This window comes from Dermacentor silvarum, chromosome 5, assembly GCF_013339745.2.
Source record: "Dermacentor silvarum isolate Dsil-2018 chromosome 5, BIME_Dsil_1.4, whole genome shotgun sequence".
Classification (NCBI taxonomy): domain Eukaryota; kingdom Metazoa; phylum Arthropoda; class Arachnida; order Ixodida; family Ixodidae; genus Dermacentor; species Dermacentor silvarum.
In genome coordinates, this window is record NC_051158.1 from 130324175 (window position 1) to 130351584 (window position 27410).

At 46.7% G+C, this 27410-nt stretch overlaps 1 protein-coding gene across 1 annotated transcript; it reads right to left on the reverse strand.

Moving 5' to 3' along the window:
- Positions 1–6656: 6656 nt before the first annotated feature.
- LOC119454427 (glutathione hydrolase proenzyme-like) lies at positions 6657–26823 on the reverse strand. The gene is made up of 4 exons (XM_049668058.1): positions 26626–26823; positions 23464–23716; positions 12308–12476; positions 6657–6756 (listed from the first exon to the last, which is right to left on the reverse strand). Exons 1-4 carry the CDS (start codon positions 26821–26823, stop codon positions 6657–6659), a joined length of 720 nt encoding a protein of 239 aa, XP_049524015.1.
- Between the last annotated feature and the right edge of the window lie 587 nt (positions 26824–27410).

Here is a 27410-nt window from a genome sequence, read left to right on the forward strand (position 1 = left end):
TCCGTTATTACCCCAGACAAGCTATTACCTTCCCGATGACTATTAGTACCACTGCATATACAGCAGCCGACAACGCTCTTTGCAATGCCTGTCTTTGCGATGAGACGCTAGAACACATTCTATGCGACTGTCCTGAATATAATGTTCAGAGACAGTCCCTGGCGTCCGTTCTAGCGCACCTTGACAACAGACCAATGTCAGTTGAAGTGATTCTTACATATCGTCGACAGAAGACATCGCAGCTGAAGGCGACGAAGGGACTACTTCGCGCTTTAAAAGAAACGGGCTTGGACAAGCGGCTGTGACAGTGATGTCACGTACCACGGAAGAGTGACGGACTGTGACTGACAATGTGTGTGCTGTGTGCTCTCTCTCCTCCCCATCTTTCGTTCCCCCTCATCCCGCTCCCATGTGTAGGGTAGCAAACTGGTTGTGCTGAACTGGTTAACCTCCCTGCCTTTCCTTCTCCACTCTTTCCTTCCTTCCTGCATATACAGACGACGTGCCTAGCGTTGAACAAGACACGTTGCAATGTGCCTGAAATCTACGCGCGCGCATTGCGCCATCACACCTGTACTTAAATAAGAGTCATTGCCTTTACTGCCAATGTGGACAATGGACCCATAAGGACCCTGAAACGTAATTTTCCCCCTTTTATTATACTCTTGGCAGGTCTTGATTTTAATTTCATCATGCTCTTCCTTCTAAAAACTTGTTTTTGTCGAACTGTTGATTATGTATGTAAGTCGGAGTTCACGCAACACCTTTAGCACGTAAGGTCTAATCTATTCTTTTCTCAGAAAAGAAGTCGCAGTAGATTTCCGACAATCAAAATGTATAAACTGCATTCTTACTCTGGGTGTACCCTTAAGGCAGATCCAATCAGGAATCGTAGTCTGGATGGCGACTGTTGTGGGTCTAGACCAAGCTCGACCATGTTAAGCAGCTGCAATGACATCAATCAGAGGAACATTTTCTTAAACATAGTACTGTGAATTCATATATTCACAAACGCATTATCTCGACATTGACCAGTAGCTCAGTTTTACAAGAATGCTAATATTTTGCAAATTAGTCTTGAATTATTAAGGAATATTTCTTGCGATAACGGTGGCACCTCACTTGCACCTTACATTGGTACAGCTGAATTCAAATAGGGCGTTGAAATAAAAGCAGAGAAACTGCGGGAGATACAGTGATGATGACAAAAAATTGGTCATGTGTTCAGACTCCGGCTACCCTTTTCTGGCTTTGTTAAATATTTAGCTTGTCTAGGCAACCTCATAGATTCAGACCTGTTGCATTCAAAACTATGGTGGTATCAGCAGGAAGCACTGGTTTCTTTCTTCAGTCTTTATATGCACTAGAAGACATGAATTATTTCAACCGGTTTCAATTCAATCATTCACATGCATAATAAATATTATGCTACTCTGATTAGTCATAGTAATAGACAATTTATTTGTGCAGCAGAACTGCATATAAAATGAGCAAACTACAAGCAATAAAAACAATTATTTAAATGTGTGACCACCTAGCGGTATTAATCGTTTTATATTTTAAATAAAAGAAGATAGCACATTTTAATTTAGGCTATAATTATAAGTAGTAATTAGCACACGGTGTAAACGCACAGTGTTTCGTTCATTTTATCTCTAATTGAAAATTGTGCTTGCGGCTGTTGAATATGCCATTCAAACGTACTATGTATGTGGAGGCAATGTCTAGTTTGCAAATTCTTCTTGAAAAAGTCTCAACGAAGCAGAGCAAACAAGGAAGTGTTAGCTAAGATAGGAGGGTGGACACCGATGAATTGAACTCAGTTGTATTTTATTTCCAACAAGCATGTTTACATGTTTGAGGCTTATGGGCTGTAAAAGCCGCTAAGAAGCCGCTTGACAAATATCCTATATCCCGTTTAAACTTGACAATGCAGGGCAGAAAACACACAGTACAACGGTTAGACAACAGATAATTATAGTGTCTTAAAATAAAACACAAAAAAGCAGTACAGTGCGTTAACAAAAGTGATAATACAACAATACGAGGCATTTACAGGTTTAGCTTTGTTGAAACTGCACTCTCTCAAGCAATTATATTGCATCAGGAAGGAAAAAAGTTCTGGTACACTTTTAAAAGAAAAGGATTGTCAGGATTGTCATGCGAGTTTGTGGTGTCTCTATGCTACATATTGTTTTGATTTACGTGAATGTTATAGGACATAAGAATACGTAATTCAAATATTTTTTCTGCTTCCATGATGTGTTATCTTGAGAAAAGGTAACTAACGTGTGATGTAAAACGTACATTCGTTATAGCTCTCATCGTAGATTTCTGCAATACTAGAAGTTTATTTTTACAAGTAATGGTAGTGCTTCCCCACACTAAATGGCAGTAGTTAATACGCGATGTGAAGAGAGCGCGATATATTAACATCTTTGCTTTAGTTGGTAATGGACGTAGAAATTTTCTTGATAGCCCTACAACAACTCGATCTAGTATGTTAGTTATCAGAGCAACGTGATTGTTCCATAACACGAATTCATTAAATACCTAGGGTTTTCACAATGCTCAATATTTCTATAGTACTATTGCTATGTATAGTAAGCGCTAAGCGGAGGTTTGTTATAAAGTGCATATTTTTCGGTCTGGATATAACGGCTTTAGATTTGACTGTGTTAATTGCCAAAGCATTTCTTCTGGACCATACGTGAGGTTTTGCGAATACATCATTTCCCCTACGTAGTAAATAACATCAATACGTTCCTGAAAAAAATATGCTTGTGTCATCAGCAAAAATGATATAATAAACCTCACTATCTATTTGCACCAAATCGTTTATTTAGATATTAAACACATGGGGGCGCCAGTACGCTTCCCTGTGGAACGCCGTGGCTAATTGATTTCCACTGCGGGCGAAAATTTCCAAGGTGAACCGATTGAGTCCGATCAGTCAAGTAGCTAAAAAGTGTGTGTGTGTGTGTGTGTGTGTGTGTCGGGTTTTTTGGCACAAAATCAACTGTGGATATCCTGCGCCAAACACAAGTAGCTAAAAAGTAGGTTAGGCGGTACGTCGCGGACACCATATATAGACAGTTTCTTCATAAGAGTTATGTGATGTATCTGGTCGAAGGCTTTAGAGAAGTCTACAGATACACCAAGTGTAAGTATTTGCGTTCAATGTTATTTATTATTAATTCATTCTGTTTAAGTAGCGCTATTTTTGCTGATAAGCTTTCTCTAAAACCGAACTGCTTAGCTGATATAGCATTTTATTTTGGGGAAAACCTGTTTAGGCGAATAAAATGTATCTTCTCTAGGCCTTTGGGAAAGGTCGGAAGGGTCGACACGGACCTGTAATTGCTGAGCACATTTTTAGGACCACTTTTATAAATAGCAACGACTTTCGCTTTTTTCATCACTGACGGAAAGACTCCGGAGCTAACTGACAAATTAAATATAGCATGTACGATTGGGGATAGGGCATCAAGTACATCAATAACCGGCTGCACTTTTAAACCAAATGCATCTTCGCTCCTGCTCTTTTTTTCGTATTATTAAATACTGTTAGTACTTCTCCGTTGCTTGTAGGCAACAAGACAATGAAGTCGCGCACGTGATTATTATTGTAATGGAGGGCTCTAGGATCATGTGAACTGTTAACTAATGTAGTAAAATAATCATTAAATTTGTCTGGTAGCTTAGCGGCTCTATACTGAATTCGATCGATTTCAAGAGATTCAGGTGTTTCATTCAAAGTTCTGTCAAGTAGGCGATTAAGCTTAGCCTAGACTTGACTTTTTTCTGTTGTGGCATTGAACATAAAGATAAGGTAGTCATCCTTCACCTTTCTGAAGGCTGAAGTCACGCTACTTTGGTACGCTTTGAAGGCTGCAATGTCATCTGGATCACGGCTTAGCAAAAACTTCTGAAATAGTTTATTTTTATTAGAGATCATATGAAGCATAGTCGACGTCATGCAGGGCTTCCGAGCTTTTTTTGGAGGCTTGACAGATTTGTAGGAAATCTTATCTCGATATACAGAAATGCATATCTCATAGAGTGTATTAAACGCCTCACCTACTTCCGTTCATTCGAGTGCTGGCTCCCAGTTTTTATGAATGATGGCAGCCCTAAATGAGTCAAGTGATCCTGAGTTTCTCTGCTATATGTGCCTAAAGCAAGAACTTTACACGCTAAAAACACATGAAGGTGGTCACCTAATGCATAGCATAAAGCACCAGTGGATAAAACTTCAGTTGCCATGCTAGTGATGAGAAGATCTAGAACTGTGACAGATGTAGGTGTCACAGTTCTAGATCTAGTGACAGATGTAGGCGGGAGCATACACTACATTAGTCTTAAGATGACGATGCGTGCTGCAGGAGTTTTTTGTTACGGGTGAAACAACGAAAAAAGAATATACACGGCAGCGCTTAACTATCTGGTCCCAAAGGAACGAAAACCGAGCACTTTAATTTTGTTTCTTTGAGGTTGTAATATTTATTTATTCGTTGGTAGTTGTCTGCAATTACCCTTTTTTTTACTGTCATAATTCTAAGGAAAACGTGCATTATACTCAGTGAGTTTTAAAATTGATGAATTCAAAACTGATTTGAAATGCTTCATACTGAAGTGACTGAATTATTGATATTACTGAAATATTTCATGTCGTTTCTTTCTTAGGTTCTTTTTCAACTTTTCACACCTAGTATCTGCCTAAATTGTGTTTTCTAGAAAACCTTGGCCAATTGTGACAGCAACGTCTGATCATCATTTACGTTTCTTTCCCAAGAGCCCTACTATAACAGCACCTTGTGCGCCCCCTCACCTACTATAAAAACTAATTTCTCATTTTTAACGGTCTCTCACTCAAAACTTAGCTTATACTGTAGTAAAGTGCTTGTGGTCTTCGCTCCTGATAAAAACATGCACTACAATTTCCTCCCAAATAAATCAATCGTTGCCCTGAAAAAGGAGAGGCTGCTTTTTAATAGATTGACTTCGGGCTGAGGTGACCATTCCTCGCTGAAAGATCAATATAGGTTTATAACCAGGAATTCAGGGCATTAGGGAAGAGCTCCACTGCCCCTAACAAAAGCTAGGTAAAGACATTTCGTTGCTTACTTAAACAACTTCTGCAATACGTGATGTACAATCCAAGCATAAATTGCATTGTGTTGCTGATTCGTGGCTTATGGTTTCAATTACGAACTCACCTGGGCAAGGACGCTTGTCTGTATGAATCCCCCCATGGTGCCCATCGTGCATAGCCAGTCCCGCGAGCGTGCATCTGTCACCATAACAGGCATGAGCGAATGGTAAGGCTTTTTCCGGGGCCCGAAGCGATTCGGGTGCCCGGACACTCGGTTGAATGCGCCTCCCCGAGTCTGTAAGAAAGCCTAGATGAATAACTCCTGATCAAGGAAATTTATCAAGATCCGGAAAGTTGAATGGTTTGACTGTTTCTGTCATGAAACATGACTTACAGTGCATACATAGACAAAAGGACAGCAGACAAAGTGAACTTTGCAATGGAATACCATCTAGCCCCTATCCATACCATGCTCTGTCATAAAAGAGTCTGCTGGCAAGCACACGCGCTTTCGAAGTGCACAAGCTAACCGGGAATCAGGCTTGAATTCGAATATGATCCCACAGAGCTAAATATATTTCAGCGAGGCTGTTAAGGGCTAGTTGCCCCAGGATTGTGTCCGCGTGTAAAAAAAAATTGTCGAAGTTTCACCCGGAATGCGAAGCATCAATTGCGATAGCAAATTAGTAGAGAGTAATACGAAGTAAGGATAGTAGTTTTATCAGCTGTATAAACTTGCACATGCAGCAGCACCAGCAACGCGCAGAACTGTTCTCGACGCCGTCGGCGTTTTGCCCGCGTTCTCACCGACCGCGCGCGGCGTTGGTGACTGTTGCCGGTGTCACTTGGGGCGGCTCGGAGGTTTTTGACAAGATCAGAACGGGTGTAGTAGTAGAGGTTGAGGAAAAGAGAAAAGATGCATGTTTCTGCAGCCCTTGTAGGAAGCACGGCTCAGCATCTGAGGGGCGGGGAAAGGCGGATAGAAAGTAGGAAAAGTGGAAGAAGGGGGGAGAGGGTAGTCGTGTTCGTATCGGGCAGGGTGCCCTTACAGTCTGGGAAAAGCAGGTCCGTGCTGGTGGCTGAAGGCAGGCCCATGCGGCGTAGTTGAGCCACCATGGTGGCTCGGCGTTGGTTGAGTGCAGGGCTGAAACATAGGAGGTGCTCCAGCGTTTCGTCTGCCCCGCACTGTGTGCAGGCTGGTGAGCCAGTTCTACCCAGGCCGAAGCTCCGGGCGGCTGTCCAGCAGCAGCCAACCCGTAGACGTAGCAGGAGGAATCTCTCCCTCCTTCTCAGTCACCAGTCCGGCAGCCGTGTCGGGGGACTCCGTCTCGCCACGCTTGCGTCGGGGTGACAGCTCAGCAGCAGTCGCTGCAAGGTGCTCCTGGAGTAGTCTGAGGCAATGACTGCCGGGCTGATCGCCGTGTCCATGCCGTGTGCATCCTTTGCCAAGGCATCTGCATCTTCATTGCCCGGGATTCCCACGTGTGCAGGGATCCAGTGCAACGAGACATGGCTGCCACTGGCGCGGACGGCGTGAAGCTTTGTTACCAAGAGGGCTGCACTAAGGACAGCCCTCTCCGGGAGACACAAGGCCTGGAGAGCTGCTCTTGAGTCGCTGGCCACCGCCACAGGTACTCCAGGAGGGTCTGCTGCCAGCAGGTCTGCGGCCAGATGAAGGCCCGCCATCTCAGCAGCGGTGGAGCTGGCCGAGAAGGAGAGTCGGCAAGTCGATGCCCTGCTGAGTGAGGGGACCACACAGGCTGCAGTGGCTAAGTCGGTGTCGGGGAGGACGGAGCCGTCCGTGAAGACGAGCAGTCTCCCTGCCAGCTCTTCCTCCAGCTTAGAGGTGGCCACCTGCAGGAGTGTGCAGCTGGAAGATCGGTGGTGGCCAGCAGCACATCGAGGCAGCTCTGCATCGCTGCGTCCGCGGCAACCACATTCCTTTTCGCGTTTACGCGCACCGCAGTCACTCCCTCGAGAGATAATAGTACACTAGCCAGTGCAAGGCGCGATTCCTTCGCGAAGGAGCCGGCTTTCTCGGAGGGCCGGAACAAGACCGTTCCTGCCACGGCAAGATCTGAGGCCAGAGCCACGGTGAACGGACACTCGTCGAGCAGCGTCGGAAGTCTTTACCACCTTCTCGCCTCGCAACGTTTTAGGGGCGAAGCACCTTAGGGCTGAGCATAGTCCCCCCTTCGTCGTCGCCCGTCGTCCGTAGCTCTGGTTTGCATGGAGTCCGCTAGGGGCGCTGCGGTGCATAAGAGCGTTCGTTCCCGACGCGCGCTCTCTTTCTCTCTTCAACCATGGATGATAATGGCGCGCCCGCTATGGATGAAAAGGCGAGCGTGGCGGCTCAATTGCAAGCGGAGTCGAGGGCTCGCAAAGCTGCTGTAGCACGGAAACGCCGGCATGCGGACCCAGAGCTGAGGGCTCGCAAAGCTGCAGCAGTACGGCAACGCCGGCAAGCGGACCCGGAGCTGAGGGCTCGCGAAGCTCGCGCTTGAACGAAGCATCGGCGCCACCAACCTCAGGTACAGAACGCTTCCGCTGTTTTTTCGCCGCTTTCCGTGGTCTCGCCGCCTCTGGGTCCGCTTGCCGGCGTCGCCGTGCTGCTCCACTGATCACAAGGCAGTCTTAATGAAGGGAAAACGAAATCCGCAACTCAATACCATATACGACCAATAAAACAACATTGTATATACTGTACACAAGTGCTGTCATTGATTTGCATGTTCGAGAGGGAAATGTACGGGAGATTCACGGTTACCCGAATGATGCCCCGGTGCTTCGCCCACTCATCATCATACACTTCGTGGATATGCGGTGTTTTTTATATAAATAGGCATTTGGTAGCGCAGCTAAACGTCGCCTTCTCTCTATCCCTCACTGCCTTTCGCGCGACGGAAGAAGTCACGTTTCCTCTCTCTCCCCCCCCCTCTCTCTCTCTCTCTCTCTATATATATATATATATATATATATATATATATATATATATATGGTGATTTTAAAAGAGGCAAGAGACGATCAATTCTGCAGCCCTTCACGGAGCACGGCGAAAAACACGCGTTTTCCGTCCGCCGTGCGTTCGCTCCTCGTGAAAGCGCGCGTCCCTCGCGCCTTTTCACTCGCACATACAGCAGACGGCGCGCGGCAACGATTTCAACGCCGTTGACGTCATACGGAACTTCACGGCGATGGCGAAGCCGACGGCAGAAATCCGCTTTGGAGTGTCCATGTAATTGCTATCGCAATAAAAAATTGCAGTGTCGCCCGAAAGGCGAAGCATCTATTGCAATAGCAAATTAGTAGAGACCGATACAAAACAAGGATAGTAGTTTAATGGACCGTATAAAGTTGTAAACATTCGCTTACTAACTAAATATACAAGCACGGTGTCACGAACGTACAGGTTAACATGAACACATCCCGTTCAATGACCGCGGAAACTCGCTGTGAAAACGCCGGAGTGAAGCCCGATCACATGGATCTACGGCAGCTGCGTTTTTCGCATACTCGTTAATTATTTTCTCACTGGCGATGACGTATGAGCGAGCCACCTCGTATTGGTCGTCTGTTTCCACCACTACAGTGGCTTTTGCGTTTTCTCTGAGAAGTTCAGCACGCCGAACATCGAAAAATGGCACGCACGAAGGATCCGGTGGCCTATTTCCCGCAGCTGGGAATTCGCAAGTGCGAATTCGCAGTCAAAATTGCACCATTTGAAACGGGCTTGATAAAGCGCGCCAACAGCAGCGGGCAAAATGACCTTCGCGTTGCATCTCGTCTCGCTTCAACCTGATCGAAACGTCGAAAGCACAGCGCATACGAAGCTGCCGGCATTTGGCGCGTGCACTTTGTCCCCATCGCAGGTCGCTTTGTAGATGAGGCCCGCGCGGGCACGCACTTCGCCCACATCGCAGATCGATTTCAAGATACAGCGTCCGCGCGGCCGCACTGTGAGCAGCAGCGGACGCAGCAAAACACCCCCCCCCTCCTCCCTCTCCGTCGGCTCGCCCCCGTGGCTCGCGCTCGAAAGAATACAGTGCGCTTCCGGCGCGCCTTCCTCCCTCGCGTGCGCTACATTGAGCCGCGATTGCCGGCTCATCCTCGTACGTTCTCACTAGCACAGAGCATTCGGCGCGCGGCGGCGATTTTATCGCCATTGAACTTTATACGGAACCTCACGGCGACGGCAAAAATTCGCTTGGAGTGTCCATATAATTGTTATCGCAATAAAAACTATCATCATCACTATTTCGGCTTCATGTGCGTGGCGGTTTCCCGCCAATTGCGCCTTAGGACATGTGTTAAAAGAGATGATTAACATGACTTATAGGTTATGACATCAATAACATCACATGCTCGTCAGTTAGGTCACGATTAACGATAATAAAATGACGCGTGGCGCATACCCGCATTGGATAAGCGAGTATGACCCGGGACAAAAAGAAAGAAGGAAAGAAGGACAGAAATAAAGAAAGAAAGAAGGTAAGAAAGAAAGAAATCACGTGTGTCTCCTACCCGCGTTGGATATGTAGGTATGAGCTGATGAGAGCAGGAGCGGGAGAGATCTCACGGGATCTCTCCCGTGAGCCGCGGCTATGAATGCTGTGACCTCATGCGTTGTACTCGCGGAAAGCTTCCTGCGGCAATGAAGAGAAAGCTACGAAGGCAAAGCGCGCACAATTGAGAGCGCTTCTGAAGATTCGCGCGTTTTGATCCGCGTTTAATCCACGGCTGAAGAAGAGAAAATACACACCTTATTATCATCAGGTAAATAAGACAGAACACACCACTCCGCGTAAAAGTATGCTTATTTTGCGGCTTCTTTCCTTCCACGTCTGCGGAAACGCGAAACCGTCGCACGTGGAAGCTGCGTCCATTCAGCGTCTGTTCCGAGCAACCGAAAGCACTGTCAAACGCTGCCGGAATACTTGGCGCGGTAACAGATGTGCAGCAGCCACGCGCCCGTATCTTTCCCTTCATTGCCATAGAAAGTTGTCCGCGACTTGTCTATGATGATGGGGCGGACTTGGCGCAGCAAATGCACTACTTGGCTATCGCGCCGCGAGAAAAGAAAACGCCGGCGTCCTTCCTCTTTGACAAACACGCTGCAGACGCTCAATATAATCAATAATGATAATATATGAATTCACTGTAGCAATATACACTACAGCAGACCCACCATAGTCAAAGCATCGCTGACTTCCACCTTCAAAGTAGTGGAAGGGCTTTTAATTTTTTGGTAACCCCAACAAAAAGATGTCGCAGTTTCGCCCGAAAGACGAAGCATCAATTACGATAGCAAATTAGTAGAGAGCTATATGGAGTAGGGATAGTTGTTTTATCGGCTGCATAAACTTGGTCACATTCACTTACTATCTGAATTAACAAGCGTTGTGTCAGCGTGCACAAGCAAACATGAATAGATCACACTCGATGACTGCAGACAACTACTGTCAAAACGCTGGCGTGAACAAGTGCTGGCCACCGCAGCGAGCGAAGTTTCGTGCGGTCTATCGCTTCAACGGAAACTGAGTGGCGAAACCACCACGCATACAAAGGTCAGAGCCATCTGGAGATCGCTTTCAAGATACGGTGCGCGCAACAGCCCGCACCGGCGCAAAGTACGCAATTGTTAGAAGAGTAGAAATCGCCCCGCCCCTCACTCCCGCGCTGACTTCCCGCTTTCCTACTCTCGCGTGGGAGATAGCGTTCGCCAGTTCCCCTTGCGCCCGGTTGCAAGGTACGCATTTGGTGCCGCATCACAGCGTCGCCCCCTCTCTCTCCCTCACTACCCCCACGGCCTTTTGCGCGATGGAGGAAGTCGCGATCGCTCTCCGTGAAAGCGCGCGTCCCCAGCGCGCTTTCACTCGCACATACGGTGCGCGGCGACGATTTTATCGCCCTTGGACTTTATACGGAACCTCACAACGGCGACGGCAGAAATCTGCTTAAAGTGTCCACATAATTACTATCGCAATAAACCTTCTTCAATGTCGTCTCAGTACAACTCCAACAGAAACCTTTTACACTGTTTAAAGCAATCGGTAGCCTGCGAGCATAAAACTGACGCAGCGACTTGCATCGAAAGCATCCCTTCACTCAATATTCTCCAATCGTCGCATTTGTCTACTACCTGAACGGCAAATCCATGTTCTTCGACGATGGCGCATCCAAAATAGAATGAGAGGCTTCCAATCAATCCACACACGTTTCCGGCCTCATCAGCAGCCGCCAGAAATGTAGTACCTGATTGTTCAAGTGGAAGTGGAGCTTCCGGGTACACATCTTCCGTTCTTCTGCAAGTAAAATAAATGATTCCGCGTTTTTCTTCACGAATTTACTCAGTGCCAATTGATGCCGTACGCACAATTTCAGCAGCGCTTGGTGGCAGTCTATGATTGTTAACTCAGTAGCACGACTGAACAAGAGAGAAACTGCTTGAACAACGGATACAACAGACGGTCACCTCTAGCTAAGCGCGCAGGATTGGTCGTTTTCTTTAGGTTAATTATGAAATATGAACTTGTAGCACCGTGACTATGTTATGCGTAATGATATGGTATTTGTCACTGATGTCTCTGATTTACTAGTTACACTGCAATAACGTTATTTTGTAAGCAAATGCAAAGAATTTGTCGAACAAGGTGATATAATTTAAAGCAGCACTCTAGCATTTCCATATCGTTTGCTCAGGAAAAATACTGATACCTAACACTTGAGAAGACTGCCTTGTCGAGTATTGATTATATAAAATTTGATGCATATGACTGAGCATGCTTCGTCAAAGAATACGAAGATGTTTTATGCGTTGCTGTTGTTTGCATAGCTATGGCACAATTTTACTGGAAATCTTGAGTCACTGGACGTGTGGCGCAACTTAGCAATGCGGGTTAGAAAAACGAAAGCAAACGCCTCGCAGGAATGTGAAGGAACATATTGATCAAGAGTGGATGTCATGGGAAAGCTGGTCCTCAGTTCGTACTCAAGAATTTGAGTAAAGAAATGAACAAGACACGTCCCGTTATCAAAACGCTTACTATTGACATTGTTCTAGCAGTGCTCATCACATTTTAATAAGTGTCACAAAGAAGCTTCTTTGTGCCGCTTACTTTGTTATTTACGGTAGTTGTCAGAACATGTTACGTCCTTACCACATGTAGTATCTCATTTTCCGTGGAAGCTTTCTATGCCTTCAGTCATTCGTACCTGTCAAAATCCACCATCGTCGCACTGTTACGTGCACGCTGATGCGAGAGCATCTCATTGAGCGAGCCACCAGTGCAAGGGTCCCCCACGTATCGTAACCCATCGGCGATGGAGTGGCGAAGTGCCTCAATCACAACGTGCTCAAATTGACCGGGAATGTGCTTCACATCTGCAAGAACAACCGGAGTGTTGGTTGATTTACCGCATCAAGGAAGGAGAGGAAGGTGAGGAGGAGGAGGAGGAGGAGAGAAAGAGAAGGCAGGGATGTTAACCAGAAATGCGTCTGGTTGGCTACCCTACTCTGGGGGACGGGAAAGAGGGAATAGAAAGATGAGATAGAGAGAGGAGGGGGGGGGGGGGAAGGACACGGTGAGTTCGCGCACGCACGCGGAGGGCCTGAGCAATTCAAAGGCGTTCACATAGGCCAGTCGTCCTCAAGTAAGACAACAGTGCCTTCACAGCTTTGTGGGCTGACGAGCGATGGGGACGGTGTTCAAGGAGCACCTGTACAGACAACGGTCGATCGTCAAGTCGTCGCAATGCGTTCGATAATGTTTGTCTTTCCGACTGAAATCGAACGCAGTGACACAATACATGTTCTATGTTCTCTTCGCTGCCGCAGTCGTCGCACGTGGCACTTTCGGTCATTCCAATCAAAGCACAGTACGCCTTCGTGAAAGCCACTCCCAACCACAGCCGGTATAGAAGCGATGCCTCACGTCGGTGAATCCCGGGTGGAGGTCGGAGTTGGAGCGAAGGGTTCAATTCGTGTAGCCTCGTGCGCCTTATGTTTGGGGTGTTCCACTCTGATAGAGAGAGCTTGCGTGCCAGGTGACGAAGCTGCCTTCCAGCGTCTGTCCTGGAAAGCGGAATGGGAACGCTGTGTTGTTCTTGATGTGACTCTCGGGCAGCTTTGTCAGCGCGATCGTTTCCACTGATCCCGCAATGGCCAGGTAGCCATTGGAAAATAATTTCGTGGCCTTTCTGTTTGACGTCGTGGTGAAGTTTGACAATTTCATACGTTAGTTGTTCGTGAACTCCACGTCGGAGAACTGCCTGCATACTTTGTAAAGTTGGTCTCGAGTCGGAAAACACGGCCCATGTGCCAGGACTCTCTGCGTCTATAAATTGAAGTGCACTGCGCAGAGCCGTGAGCTCTGCAGCCGTGAACGTCGTGACATGTGAGGTCTTGAATCCCATTGTTAATCCTCTCGTCGGTATAAACACAGCACCGCCAGAACTGGTCGATGTAGTTGATCCGTCCGTATAGACGTGCACGTGACTGCTGTATCTCTCGTACAACAGAAGTAAGCTGAATTGCTTTAGTGCAGACGGTGATAAATCTGACTTTTTCTGAAGTCCTGGAATTCTAAGTCGGACTTCAGGGCGGCACAAACACCATGGAGGAGACACCAGCCTGGCCGGAGGTGCGTACCACGACGTAATCGAGGCACGATATGCACTGACAGTTGTGCTATATGACGTGCGGGGTCTTTCCACGGTGAGTGCGGCGAGGTGGTGGCAAGGAGACCGGGCAATATGCCTGACATGTGCACGCATTGCCTCGATGGCGATGTGCGTTGTGATCGAATAATCTTGAGCAATGGCGATAGTTTCAGCCGTTGACGCACTGCGTGGTACTCCAAGGCATATCCTAAGAGCTTGCGCCTGAATGCTTTGGATTGTACACAAGTTAGTTTTGCAGGTGTTGGATATAACAGGTAGGCTGTACCGGAGGAACCCAACAAACAACACCCTGTATAGCTGTAACATGGGTTGTGTGGATACCCCCCAGTACTTTCCTGCAAGGAACTTGAACAGATGACAAATAGCCATCAGGCGCTTTTTCACGTGGTTGACGTGAGGAGTCCAGGACAGATCTCTGTCAATCACAACTCCCAAGAACCTGTGACTCTTGCTGAACGATATCACTTGTCGGTTGATTGATATGCCGTATGCAGACATTGGCTTCCGCGTAAATGCCACCACTGCGCACTTTTCCCACGTCACCTCCAGTCCTTGTTTACGAAGGTAGCATTATGTCGATGAAGCCGCCTTCTGAAGCCGAGCGCGAAGCTGAAGCCGTGTCACCCCGACGTCCAGATACAGATGTCGTCGGCGTAGATAGAGAGTCGAACGGTGCTTGGCAGGTTCTCGATTAGTCCAATAAGGGTCAGATTAAAAAGCGTCGGGCTTAGTACTCCGCCTTGAGGGACTCCGCGGCTACTGTAATACTGGGGTGTCGGGCCATCCCCGCTGAGCACGTAGAATGATCGCATCTGTAGGTAGCTCCGAACCCACAGGTATGTCTTGCCACCAAGTCCTATTACTTCTAGCGCTTAAAGGATGGCTTCATGGGTGACGTTGTCGTAAGCTCCTTTAACGTCTAGAAACAAGGCAGCAGACAAGCGTTTACAGGCCTTCTGGAATTCGACATACGTTACCAAATCGACAACGTTGTCTATAGACGAACGGCCGTGCCTGAATCCTGTTAACGTGTCTGGGTAAATTTCATAGTGCACTAGGTACCACTCCAGTCGCGTTAGAACCATCCGTTCCATTACTTTGCCTACACAACTTGCAAGCGCGATCGGACGGTATGACGAAATGTCTAAAGGCGACTTGCCAGCTTTGAGGAGCGGAATCAGGCGACTTGATTTCCATTCCTGGGGAACGGTGCCTGTCTGCCACGAGTCGTTGTACAGGAGCAATAGTGCCATTCGAGCTCGTTCACCAAGGTTACACAAAGCGCGGTATGTAATGCCATCTGGTCCTGGGGCTGAGGAACGCCTGCATAAAGCGAGCGCAGCTTCAAGTTCGTCCAGAGAAAAAGGGCACTCCATACGGGGATCACGTGAGGATGGTGAGTGGTATGGGATGGTGACCGGCAATCCTCCTACAGAAGGATTCTGCGACTTCAATCTCGCTGCATTGTAGATAAAGGGCGAGGGAATTAAATGGGTGGCGCTATCCAGGGGTTGCACGGAGGCCCCGAACAGTTTTCCATATAAGAGACAAAGGCTTTCGGGGATCCAGAGACTCGCAGAAAGACGCCCATCGTTGTGAAGCCAGCTTATTCATTTGACGCTGTATTTTCTTCTGTGTGCGTCTGGCCAATCTCAAATCATGGATGGTCTTTGTGCGCCTATATCTTCGTTCCGCACGGCGTCGAAGTGCGCGAAGTTTCTCTAGCTCAATGTCAAATTCGGTGCGTTTGGAGCTTTTCAAAGTCGAATGTGTGGCAACCTGTAAGGCACCTTTTATTTCGTCCCCTAGGCTGGATGGCATCTCGTCTCGACAGCGGTCTTCCAGGATTGATTTAAATTTCGGCCAGTCGATGGATTGGACGGCACCGGAGCACTTGGAGCTAGTCAGCCCCTCAATCGTGAGATAAGTTGGGATGTGGTCACTTCCCCGCGTTTCCAAGTCCGAGAACCATTTAACTCTTCTGTTAAAGGAGCGCGAAACAAAGCTGAGGTCAAGACAGCTACTATACGCCGTTCCTCGCAGATAGGTGGGGCTTCCGTCATTTAACAAGCAAAGTTCTTGTGCAGAAGCAATCGACACCAATCTTCTGCCCCTCGAGTTAATCTTGGAGCTCCCCCAGAGGTAATGGTGGGCATTGAAATCCCCAGTGATAACCCATGGCTGTGGAGTCGTTGTCAAAATTTCCCGTAAGCGCTCGCCGTTTAGACGACTTGATGGTGATAGGTAGGCTCCCAGAATTGTGAAGGTGACCTTGCTCTTCTTCACAGTCAAACACAGGTACTGGTTTTCATTGTCAGGTGGCACTGGATGATGAACATATGTCAAGTCACAGCGTATGAAAACAATAACCTTGCTGCATTGCCCCTGGGTGGAAGATGTAATGCACTCATACCCGGACAGTCTGATGGGATATGACAGGTTTGGCTCGCAAATGACAATAATGGGAAACTGATTTACGAATACAAACTGTCGAAAATCGGACATATGCGACTTAAGTCCTCTGGCGTTCCATTCAAAGACAGATGCATCCTGGACCTCCTCTCTGAACGATGACTTCTGGCGGGCCATTGCTTTACCCTAGGGCCGCAAGCACTGGACCCAGGGCGTCCAGCACCTGCAGCGCGCTCTGCGCCGACGGGGTTTTCATGTTGCTGAGTAGAACTCGCATAGCATCCATCAGTGACCGCAACATTATTATAACTTGGCGATCATCAGTCGTCGTTGGAGCAGTGGTTGGTGAGGGTGTCGATGGAGGTGGCATTCGAGGTGTCTCCGTGGCAGGTTGTGCACTTGGAAGTGCGGGCCACTCTTCGGGATGATCGACACTTGACATTTTCTTCGCTTGCGCGGCATCTTTCATGTTGGCGCTCCGCGTTGATGGAGCAGCCGTTGTGGCGGAAGACGTTGTGTTGCTTTGTGCGGTTTTACGTTGCGCTTTTCGGTGGCGATGCCGTCGCCGTCTAAGTGTAGCGGCAGCCTCACGGTGTGTGGAATTATCCCGAACCATGCGCTTTAGAACCGCGAATTCCTTCCGCACCCGCGGGCAGTCCTTCGATGAGGCTTCGTGGGAACCGCCGCAATTAGGGCACTTCAGGACGGTCGCGCGGCAGGCGTCTTCCAAATGGGACTCCGCGCACCGTGGGCACACGGCATTGTTCGCACAAACGCTTTTTATGTGGCCAATCTTGAAGCACTTGTGACATTGCAGGGGCTTCGGTATGTAAGGTCGAACTGGATGGCGGACATGACCAACTTTGACGTGAGAGGGAAGGCAATCTCCCTCAAACACAAGCTTCACGCAGCGTGTGTTTCCGAGTCTGGTAAGATGAGCGATGAGCGTGCCTTCAGTTGCTGGCTTTATTAATATTGGCAAGTTGTCGCTCGAAATGGAAATGTCGACGTCATAAATGACGCCAACAGTGCCGTTACCGCCAGTAGCAATCTGTGGTCGCACTTGTACTTTGTCAATTTCTGTGACATTCCGAAGGCTTTGTAGTGCGCTACGATGGAAAACATCTACAGCCATGACATTCTTCCGTGAGTTGATTCTCACATCCTTAATCTCATTCGGTGCAATACCCTCGAGTAACGTTGAAAGGACCTGCCTGTTCAGGAGCCGCAGATTGGTCGTGTGGTCCACGGGCAAGAAGAGCACAGTGTGCGGCCAGTGCTGTGGTGTATCCTTCACGGTGGAGACACTTGCCGGCGATGACGCTCGCAGCAGTCTTCTTTTTGCCTTTCGGCTCATGACAACCTTGAAGTCGTCGTCCGAGGAATCGTAGCTGTCCGAGTACAACTCGGTGGCCTCGCTGTCTGTGTCACTTGACTGGCTCCCGCGTTTCCTGGACGTAAGCCGGCCTGACGGCTGCGCGCCAGGAAGGTCCTCGGAAGTATCTTCGTCCATTGCCGCAACGAGGAAGCGGTAGCTCCCAGAGATTGCAACGAAACAAAGCGAAAACGCAGACAACAGTGCAAGCGTTCAGCTATAGAATCACTTCGTCGTCTTCGTCACCCTCAAGGAAGGAGAGGAAGAGCATGAAACAACCAGTGGGCATGGTGCCCAACTACTTCTTCGTTTTCGCCGTTGGTTAGTGTTAAAGCTTCACGGTTCGGGTTCAGATGCAGCTAGTGAGTATGAAATCGGTCACTTACAACAACTTTGTAACGTTCTGATTTGTTGGTAGTTGCTTGAACCTATAGAATCGAAAAAAGAATCCGGTAGGCTCTATCAGGGGTGCAGCAGCCGTGAGTCACGTGCAACGTCTTGTGCATGATGCAGAAGATGATAGGATAATAGAGTACATAAATGACAAACCAAACACACAAGTTACATTTATTCAAGGACGAGAAGCAGGAGGAAGAATCACTATTTCAGGCCAAGCTTACTTGCTGAATTTGTGTTACAGTTAGTGGGATGTTGCTGTCTAATTCTGCAGTCGTGCACGCTCCCAGTATGTATTCGATGTGAAGATATTGCTGAGGCGGCTGTGGGCACTAGGATACAGAAATGACCCCTCTGCTAATGGCGCCAGAGACTAGCCTGCGGCACTCGAGTTCGCCGCTCTCGTTGGTGATTAGAGCTTCTGCGCTTGCCTCAATATCTTGGGCTTGCGCTCCCTATATAGACGGATGTTATACTCAATGGAGTTGTCTTGTTTGCCGAGGTATTGCACGCAATTTCTGGATCCTACGTGTATAACGCTGATGCGTCAAGGTCGAGCAAGCATAACTTTCCGCAAAAATTGCACTTTCTACGCGCTATAACTCCTGATGAACGCCGCTTTGACTTCGATGATTCATTCCTTCTATGGTGATAGTGAGCTCTCTCAACCGCCACCACTTCCATTGCAATCGACAAGTCTGCTGCAAAGCTATACGCGTATACGGATCTCTCCGCACCACGCGCTAGACTACATTTAGCTGATGATGATGATGAGCTTTCCCCTTTCAAACGGGGTGGTGACAAATAATCACCTAGCCTGCTTGAGGGAATCAGGTGTGCTATTCAGCCTTTTCATTCTAGCATTTGTGTATGCATCTCGTTTATCTTTTTATTTCTCTTCCCGAAAACGTTTCTATCTATAGTGTACTGCTACCGATGCCTGTAAGGGATCTGCTCGTATCCCCAAATACTCTAAACGTGTCTTGCTTATTTCGACTGCTGACCGGTTGATGCTTCTGTCCACTTTAAATCCATGCGCTTGTGGAAAGTGTACGTTACCTAGGGGGTTCACTGGATTAATCTCTTCGCATTCTTGTGAGATGGGTTCGTGGGCTCCGGATTTTTATAGCAGCATACACATGCCTCATCTTGTTGCGCATATTTGCTGTGGTATGCTATTGTACAGAGCGAACATGTTCGAGCCTTAAGTATCAAGGAAGTGACTTTTGTGTCATCGTACAGATTTTCCATTCTAATGTCTTTCTTTTCATTCGTCTAAATCGCCAAGGCATTTTTTGGTTTCCATGCCTTGCATCCAATTCACTGTCTTTGTTTCTCTCACTTTATTTTTGATGACTCCTGGAAGTCAGTTACCCTGTGCGTAGTTGCAACTTTCTAGACCTCTTCCTCCATTCATTCTATGTCCACTCTTTTCAGGTACAGATACGTCTGTACTTCAGCTGCCCATTTATCTTGAGCCATCTTCTTGGGTCTTTCTCCAAAACTAATCGTATTCTGCGCTTCTCTTATTTCAAAATCGGTCCAGCCTTGCCTGAAGTGCCTCATTTGTGGTTTTACTGTGGGATCCGAAAGCAACCGGTCTATCGATCTGTGGTTAACTTCCACCCCGACAAGATATCTGATTTTACCCAATGAATAGCATTTGGAAACGTTAGCACTGGCACCATTTGCTGTTTCCCGATTACACGCACCACCTCATATTTAGTGTGGCTGCAAAGTGCCCTGTTTCATTATTACTGCATACCTCACCCCCTTAATTTTCACATTATCTTGGTAGGTGCTTCAGTAAGTCTTTCCTTCGTTTATTTACACTCTGAGATATTTATGGTTCTTTACTATGGGTATGACTTGCCGTTTAACTGTCGCCACGCAATCACTCGTCTCTTGATTAAAGGTTTTCATTCCCGATTTCTCTCTGCTAAACTTAAGGCCCAGCTTTGTCGCTGCGTTGCCGCATACATTCTTGTCTGTGAATCTCTTCTATTATCCGCTAGTAGCACTACGTCGTCCACATACATCCTTCCGGGGACCTTCTATGTCCACAAGTCTCTATTGTGCACGTAGGATAAATCAAACCCTAATTCGCTGTTTTCCAGTCATCTTTCTATGCCCTTAACATAAAGCGTGAACAACAGTGGAGACAGAGGACATCCTTGCTTCCAGCCCTTGGTAAATTCCAACCACTTCCTTATCTTTTCGACCTTGTCGTACAACTAGTACGGTTGCGTATATATATCTCCCTGAGCCACTTCATGAAAGCTTCATCTATGCTTTCTTCCTTAAGAATATCCCATAACAATTTCCCTGTCTACGTTGTCATAGGCTCCTTAACTATCTAGAGACGACATCGATAAAAGTAGATTCTAAGGTACTGAAATCTCTCTGCACTGAGGTATTGCAAAATATCATACTCTAAAGTTCAGCCTGGTCTGAACCCTCTTTGTATAGTTCCATTTCCTCCAGTACATCATTTTTCGCCCCCACTTCGACAACTTTAATTTTATGGCTTGCATTGTCATTCTATATATCACCGATGTTACTCTGACTGGCCTGTGTGAGCTCGTCTTATTCTTACGACCGTTGTCTTGGCGGACGAGGCGCAACTTCCTTTTCCGCAATCCAACCAGGATTTTCTTCGTTATAATCACTTGTTCTGTGACATTAGTCAGCAGTGCCTTGCTCTTTGGACTGAGGTTTTTGATTAGCTGAATTGGGATTTCATCGGGCCCTGCTACTGTGTTATTAAGGATATTCTGCTTTTTTCCAGAATTTTGATCTCTCAGGCTTCTCTGTTGTTGCTGGACTTGTTTGGGTCTGAACTACGTTTTGCTTCGTGCCAAAATTAGGCATAATAATGTCTGTGATGTACCACAGCGCATCGTTTCCTTCGTAGATGTTGCCGTCTTTATCCTTTGTAGCCGTTTGCTCCGAGTGCTTTTATATGGTTCCAGAAACTTTTTGAGGCGCCTTTGTCTTTTCTTGCGAATGTTATGCACCCAAGGTTACATCAATTTTTTCTTACACAAACTCACTCGCTACTCTTTTATCCATATTTGCTCCATCTAAGGAGCACCTCTCCTTCGTGTAGTCCCAACTTTAGCTTCTCGATGATCCCTAGACGTCTGCTTACGCTCATCTATAGATTGCTTTATCTCTTTGTTACATCACTTACGTGGTTTCCTCTTTGAAATCTAATGACGTTTTTGCCGTGTCTTTGTTATCGCCTGCCGCATAACGTCTAACAGTTCTTTTTATTCCCAGAATGGTGTAGGAAAAGCCCCCATTTCCTTCCGCATGTTTTTTACGATTTCTGCTATAAATGCGAAGCATTTCTTGGCGAACATTTGCCACTTTGACAGTATCTATCTATCTATCTATCTAGCCGCCTACGTTTGCGCTCATGGGCGTATCGTTAAATTAGTAAATACCCAAATTGGCATACGGTGAAAAGAGTGTATGATTAACATCAATTATAGGTCACGACATGAATATCCTGACATGTGTGTCATGTAGGTAATGAAACAGCTCCCTACGTCTTGGTGCTCTCATGGTAGTTTCGTTAAATTGGTAGGTACCAAAATTGGCATAGTGTGACAAAAGTGTATGACGTACATAAATGACAGGTCATGACTATATTGTCATAGCATGCGTGTCATGTAGGTCATAAAACAGCCGCCTAAAGTGAGAATGACCCAGTGAAAAAAGATTAACACTGAAATACCACAGAAAGGTCTTCTGACGTGGGTACTAAGTGAAGAAAACACTAAGGGATGGTGATAGAAGCTAGTCATGAGCATGACTCAGCAAAAATGACAATGACTCAGCAAAAACTTATTAACATTCTAAAACCACTGAAATGAGCTCTGACTTGGGTACTAAGTGAAGGAAGAGGCTAAAGGTCAATGGTTAAAATCATAGTCATGAACATGGCTAAGGCTTTCGCCTTAAGGTCTTCTAGGCGTTACTAAAGGGACTCCTGAGGACTCATGACGTGGATATCAAGACATGAGTGTCATAAGGGTCACGAAAAAGCTGTCTACGTCTTGGTGCTCTCATGCTCGTTTCAATAACTTGCTGGCTCCCCGTACACTGCTTTGCATAACTTCGATTCCCACAGTGCGTCGGATATGCCGGCTTTTTCTTCAAACTTTCGAACTTTGCTGCCTACGAGAAATTGGCAAATTTAATTGCGTTGTAACTCTGTGAGGGCTCTTTCTATGGCGTACTGAATAAAATGGACACTGTCAGAGGGCAAAGGGTAAGCATGTACGATGATTTATTATTCCTATTCGTATTGTTATTACGGCAGCTGCTGCCAGTTTTTACAGCCTAAGCTTTAATCATCAATTCAATATTTAGCGTGGGTCCTCTCTATTGTTTTATTCCTGTAATCATGCCTTATCATATTTAACCAAGGCATTGCTTCCGAGCAATTGTGTTTTAATGCGACAGTATTTCTACGGATTCGGAGTATATAGACTGTTCTTTTTACCGTCTCCGTTGGTGGCGTTGTTCTGTCACGGCATCGATGCTGCTTGTACGGCCCGCTCACGGTGTGTTAGGTTTGTATAGACGTGAGGCGTAGTGGGGGCGTTTGGCGACAAAATCTATGAAAGAAAGTGGACGCAATGACACACTATCAAGCTTTGCTTTAACGGCTCTGAAGCCGAGCCGTCTTGCTCAGTTCGCTTCGTTGTTTTGCGCACAAGCAGTTGTGTCCATACAGTAGTACTACATTTTCTTCTGTCTCACGTCGTGCACGATCGATGTCCGACGCCTACAACGCACTCCACATCACGCCAGCGTTTAAGATGCCTAGTAGTTCCCTTCGTGCTCTTTCTGCTCTGCACATTCAGTTGCTTTGCGTTCTGTTTCTGCATTGGGCCAACATTTCGATTGAGCGACTTGTTAGAACCCCTTCGTAGAGGCTTAAGTAAAAAGTTCAAACTTGCTATCTCTTTAAGAGTTTTGCGCATGGGGTGAGACTGAAAAATTTTAAACTAAAGTATTTATTTTCCTATTCCCACTAAGATTTACCTGTTTCGCTTTCTTGTCTTTGTTACGAATCACACGTGATGTTCTTTTTTGTGTTGCGAGTGTGTACGATGCTATGAATCTCACACCGATTGTCGCAGCAGTTGAGATGGGTACTAGAAGAAGACCGCCCCCATCCCCTTCCCCTCAGCAGGCGTTATTCAAGAGTGGAAGCGTTGGCGTGCTGCAGTCGATTGTATCCGGATGCCGCAAAACCCGAGGAAGCCAGGAAACTGCAATTACAACAATCGTTACACGTGTAACACAAACTAGCTGCGCTAGAAATAGCTAAACAAAACCTCTATCATGAAAATAGTTAGTGTTGCTCTGCGAAATTGGCCCGCACTAACTTAGACAATGATCGTAAATGTGTTCTGCTTAAATTTTTTGTAGCATCGGCCCATTCAAGCATGGCTTTTGGGGTTGCTGCTTCGCATTTGTGAAAGCTCACCTTTCAGATCGAAGTTTTTCAGTATGTTAAGGGCCTCTAGAAGCACTGCACCCTGTGTGGGAAGCGTCGTCGTATGCACTGAAACTTCCCTGTACGTGGTGGACGCGGGCTCTGTCTCAATGGGCTCAGTAGACTCCAGGTGATCGGAGAGGTCTTCGGTGGACAAGACGCCACCCGCCCGATGCACGGCTTCGACAATGCCTTCAGCCACACATTCCTTATATATCACCTGCGGTCCCTCATGGCCGAGTCTCTGTGGAGAACCAATTTAATACTGATGTCTGAAGCAATAATCCATGATGAAAATTCACAGAGCATGGTGTTTTTCTCCCAGCATTGCTAACGACAAGAACACGATGCATTTTACAACTGCCAAATTATGTACTGCGTCGGAACGGCAGAGTGTACGGCACTGTTTGATGCCGCTTCTATTGAGTAGTTCCATTGTCGTCCGACAGCTTTTTTCAGTAGGTTAGTAAAGTAGTGCCTAGAGAGCCGCCGGATCCTATACACCACAAGTAGGTGGCATCGTAATGTATCGTTGCAAGGGAGGTCATATTAGCACTACTGTGCAGGCAGGGATATAGAATGCGCAGTACTGCACAGACGCGTTGTGACAAAATCGCAGAGAACTTACTTGCAAAGCAATAAATATTCTTGGAGATTTTGATTCTCTGCTCTAGCTGTTTTCTAAAGTCTTTTTGAGAATGCTTGTGGCAGACCTCAGCCGAAGTCGATTAAAGCCAGTTTGCTGTTCTGGCAGTGCAAAACACACAACTGCGCAACCCTCTTTTGAATGGTCTAATTATGCCTTCTTTTTTGAAACCAGCATCTCCTTTTCGTGCATTGGATGCAACCTGAAAATTGCATCGCAAGGTTTATTGACCTCATTACAAGGCGCTCACTGGCAGTGTCAATTATGCTTTGCCAAATGACTTTGGCATTCTATGTTAGTCAAATTTCTATTATTAAGGCTTGTCTAAGAGCATTCTCACTTGCCTTGCTAGTACAATCTTTCAATTGTTATGATACCATAATATATATGCAATAATGAGCGATTGCGTGTTGTGGCTTTTGCGACCATGGTTGGCTGTGGGCGAGTTCGAATGGTAATCTATAAGGAAGCTCTTACTTAATTTGATTATCGGCCAAAAAATGTTTGCGCATTTCTTATCTCGAGTTTCGCAAAGACAACGCACTCTGTATTCTCTTTTCATTTATTGCGCTAAATAAGTTGAAGCAGTATTTGTGAAAATGGCAAACGGTATATTTGCAGTTCTCGATCCTTGAAAGCTTGTTCAACAAGAACTTCATGCGGTGTTCGCATTTTCATCTATGTGCAAGGGGGGTAAACAGCTGATTTATTTTACAGCGTAAGCAGATATGAGCTCATTCCAATAGCCGCTTCGGTTCCCGATGGTGTCCGCCGCCGCCGCCGCCATTGGGGACCGTAACCGCTATGGCCGGAAATGCAAAAAAAAAAGAACCCGCGCCCGCTGCGTGGAAGCCAGATACTCTACCACTGAGCCACTCAAGCGCTTGATATCGGACAGCGGAAAAATGCCCTGTAAACAGTCCCTAGGCAGGCGCACAGGCGCAGATGACCCGAGCCTCCGCCAGTACGGTGACGCCATCTAGGTTAAGGCACCTGCAAACGCAGCGTGCGCAGGCGCAGACTATGAGATGCGATTCAGACGAGGCGAGCAATAATAAAAAAACGCGATCGCCAGCCTCCGCCAGTATGGTGGCGCCATCTAGTTACGGTGCCTGCAAATGCAACCTGCGCACGCACACACGAAGAGATGCGATTCAGACGAGGCGCGCAATCAACGCGATTCCGATGTGAGATGTGCGCCACGTAATTTCGATAAGTCTTCCGTACACGTTTTGGCGTCTCCTCGCAAGGTACGAACCGCTGCTGAAGAAGCGAATCGTAGAGCTACGTGCACGGCTACAACCAGGCATTATCGGGCTCAGCAGACTGCTGTACAGAGAGCATTACAAGCCGCAGATCGCCGTCGACGCCGGTGCAGAGTTCAAATTGTTCTCATCAAAACGAGGCGAAGAGACTTTGTGGCGAAGACCTTGGTGTGCGTGGTGCCGAAATAGGAGCAACTCTTGAGCCGCTCCACCAGCTCACGCTGTGACTGTGCTGCCTGCGCCGCGCAGGCCTGTGACTTTTTTTAACAATGATTCTTAGTCACGTGTGGATTACTTCAGCCTGGTCAATCAAGACTAAGTTCTAGGGAGGGTGTATGTGCTTGTCATAGATCGGTCATTGTGTTCTCATCAATAGAGGCTGTCAATAAGCGTTTCAACTAAAACATAGTAAAATGATAGTATATACGGCAATAGTATTGTCTCTTGAATCACTGCTTATTTGATATGTCACAGGAATGACATTTGCTTGTTCATCTGTAGTAAAATCAAACGTCATATGAGTTTTGTAAATTTGCCAGTAATCTGTGGCTTCGGTAGTATGCGACCCAGTTGACCAACGATAGTAGATAGCCTTCATTCTACCTCTACAGGAGGCAGTTCAATCCAATCGTCCCGTCACGAATGCAGACATTGCCGCTTCATTGAACGACATGTCCTGTTCCCCACGCGCTGTACACAGGCGACAAAAGCTGAAAATAAAAGCGTTACTAGCTGGCCGGACTAATTATTTTTAGGACTCAAATACGTTCATCAAATAAGAACATCAAATACGTTCACAGACTTGCCTTTTCCTTTTTGCATAAATACCGACAGCACTGAATGTTAGAACGTAGAAGAAGTAGAATATCAAGCTGCAGCAGTTCCGAAAATGAGGTCACCCAAACCCAGCAATGGTTTAGAAACCCATACAAAACAATCGATAAGCAAATTATTGGTAACGCAAGAATTTGTCAAAACAGACTCAAGAATATCCCTGCCAATAACAAAAAGAAGAAACGTATGCGTGCCAACAGGCACAACGAAACATTATTTGAGACATTATAACACTGCAAGCTTATAAAGGAGCGACACAAGTAGCATTCAGAGATAGAAAGATAAAATAATATACAACACACCCGATAACTGACCCAAAATCAGATGCAATGACCTCGATATATTTTGTCGCCGGTCTAGGAGCTGAAAAAGGGAAAAAATGTTGTGCGTTGACTTCCGGATACTTGCCTTCAAAAGCGCGGCCAGTGGCTTGTTCACCAATATCTGACCAAGTGGGGGCACATTGTTGTCCTCGTTCAGGAAATGCCGGCCACCGGGTATACGTTTGAAACGGTTGTGCATGGCCCGCCAGATGTCCTGCTTCACGTGATCCATAGGGAATCCGTTCTCGGTGTAGTTGACCGCCGGCGCTAAAAGCTCCGACATGCTAAGCTGCGTGATACAAGCGGCAGGATTACATACGTGTTCGATTGCTCTGAAGCACACTGCTATACTTTCAAGAAGCCATAATGTCTACGTCTACGTTTAGAAGTAGGTAGCATTACCAACAGTTTTCGTTTTGAGCAGAGATATCAATCATTGGACTAAACATCATGTAACACCGTCATAGAGCCATATCTGCAAACAGTCCAATATCACGAGTGCAATCAATCCCTCGCTATCACGGACTGCAGTTACTTTGCCTTCATACATACCATTTATTCTTGTTATAACAGACGACCGTTTCTTTTACAAACTACATCGGTAAACATATAGGCCTCAAACCTCACAAGCAATATGCAGACATACCATACGGCATATTGTGTATATACCTGCTAAAGTCAGATACTGTGGTATAATATTACTGGGATCAATCTTGAGACACATCGTTTCTGGTTGCTCTCGTTCTGCCTTTTTTGTCTCCACTGCTACTATATTTACATCTATTGACCGGCTGTGCTTAATGCCAATGAAGCTCTCTTATGGCTGAGTGTGCAAAAAGAATGCTCACTGTACTTTTTATTTTAAATTGT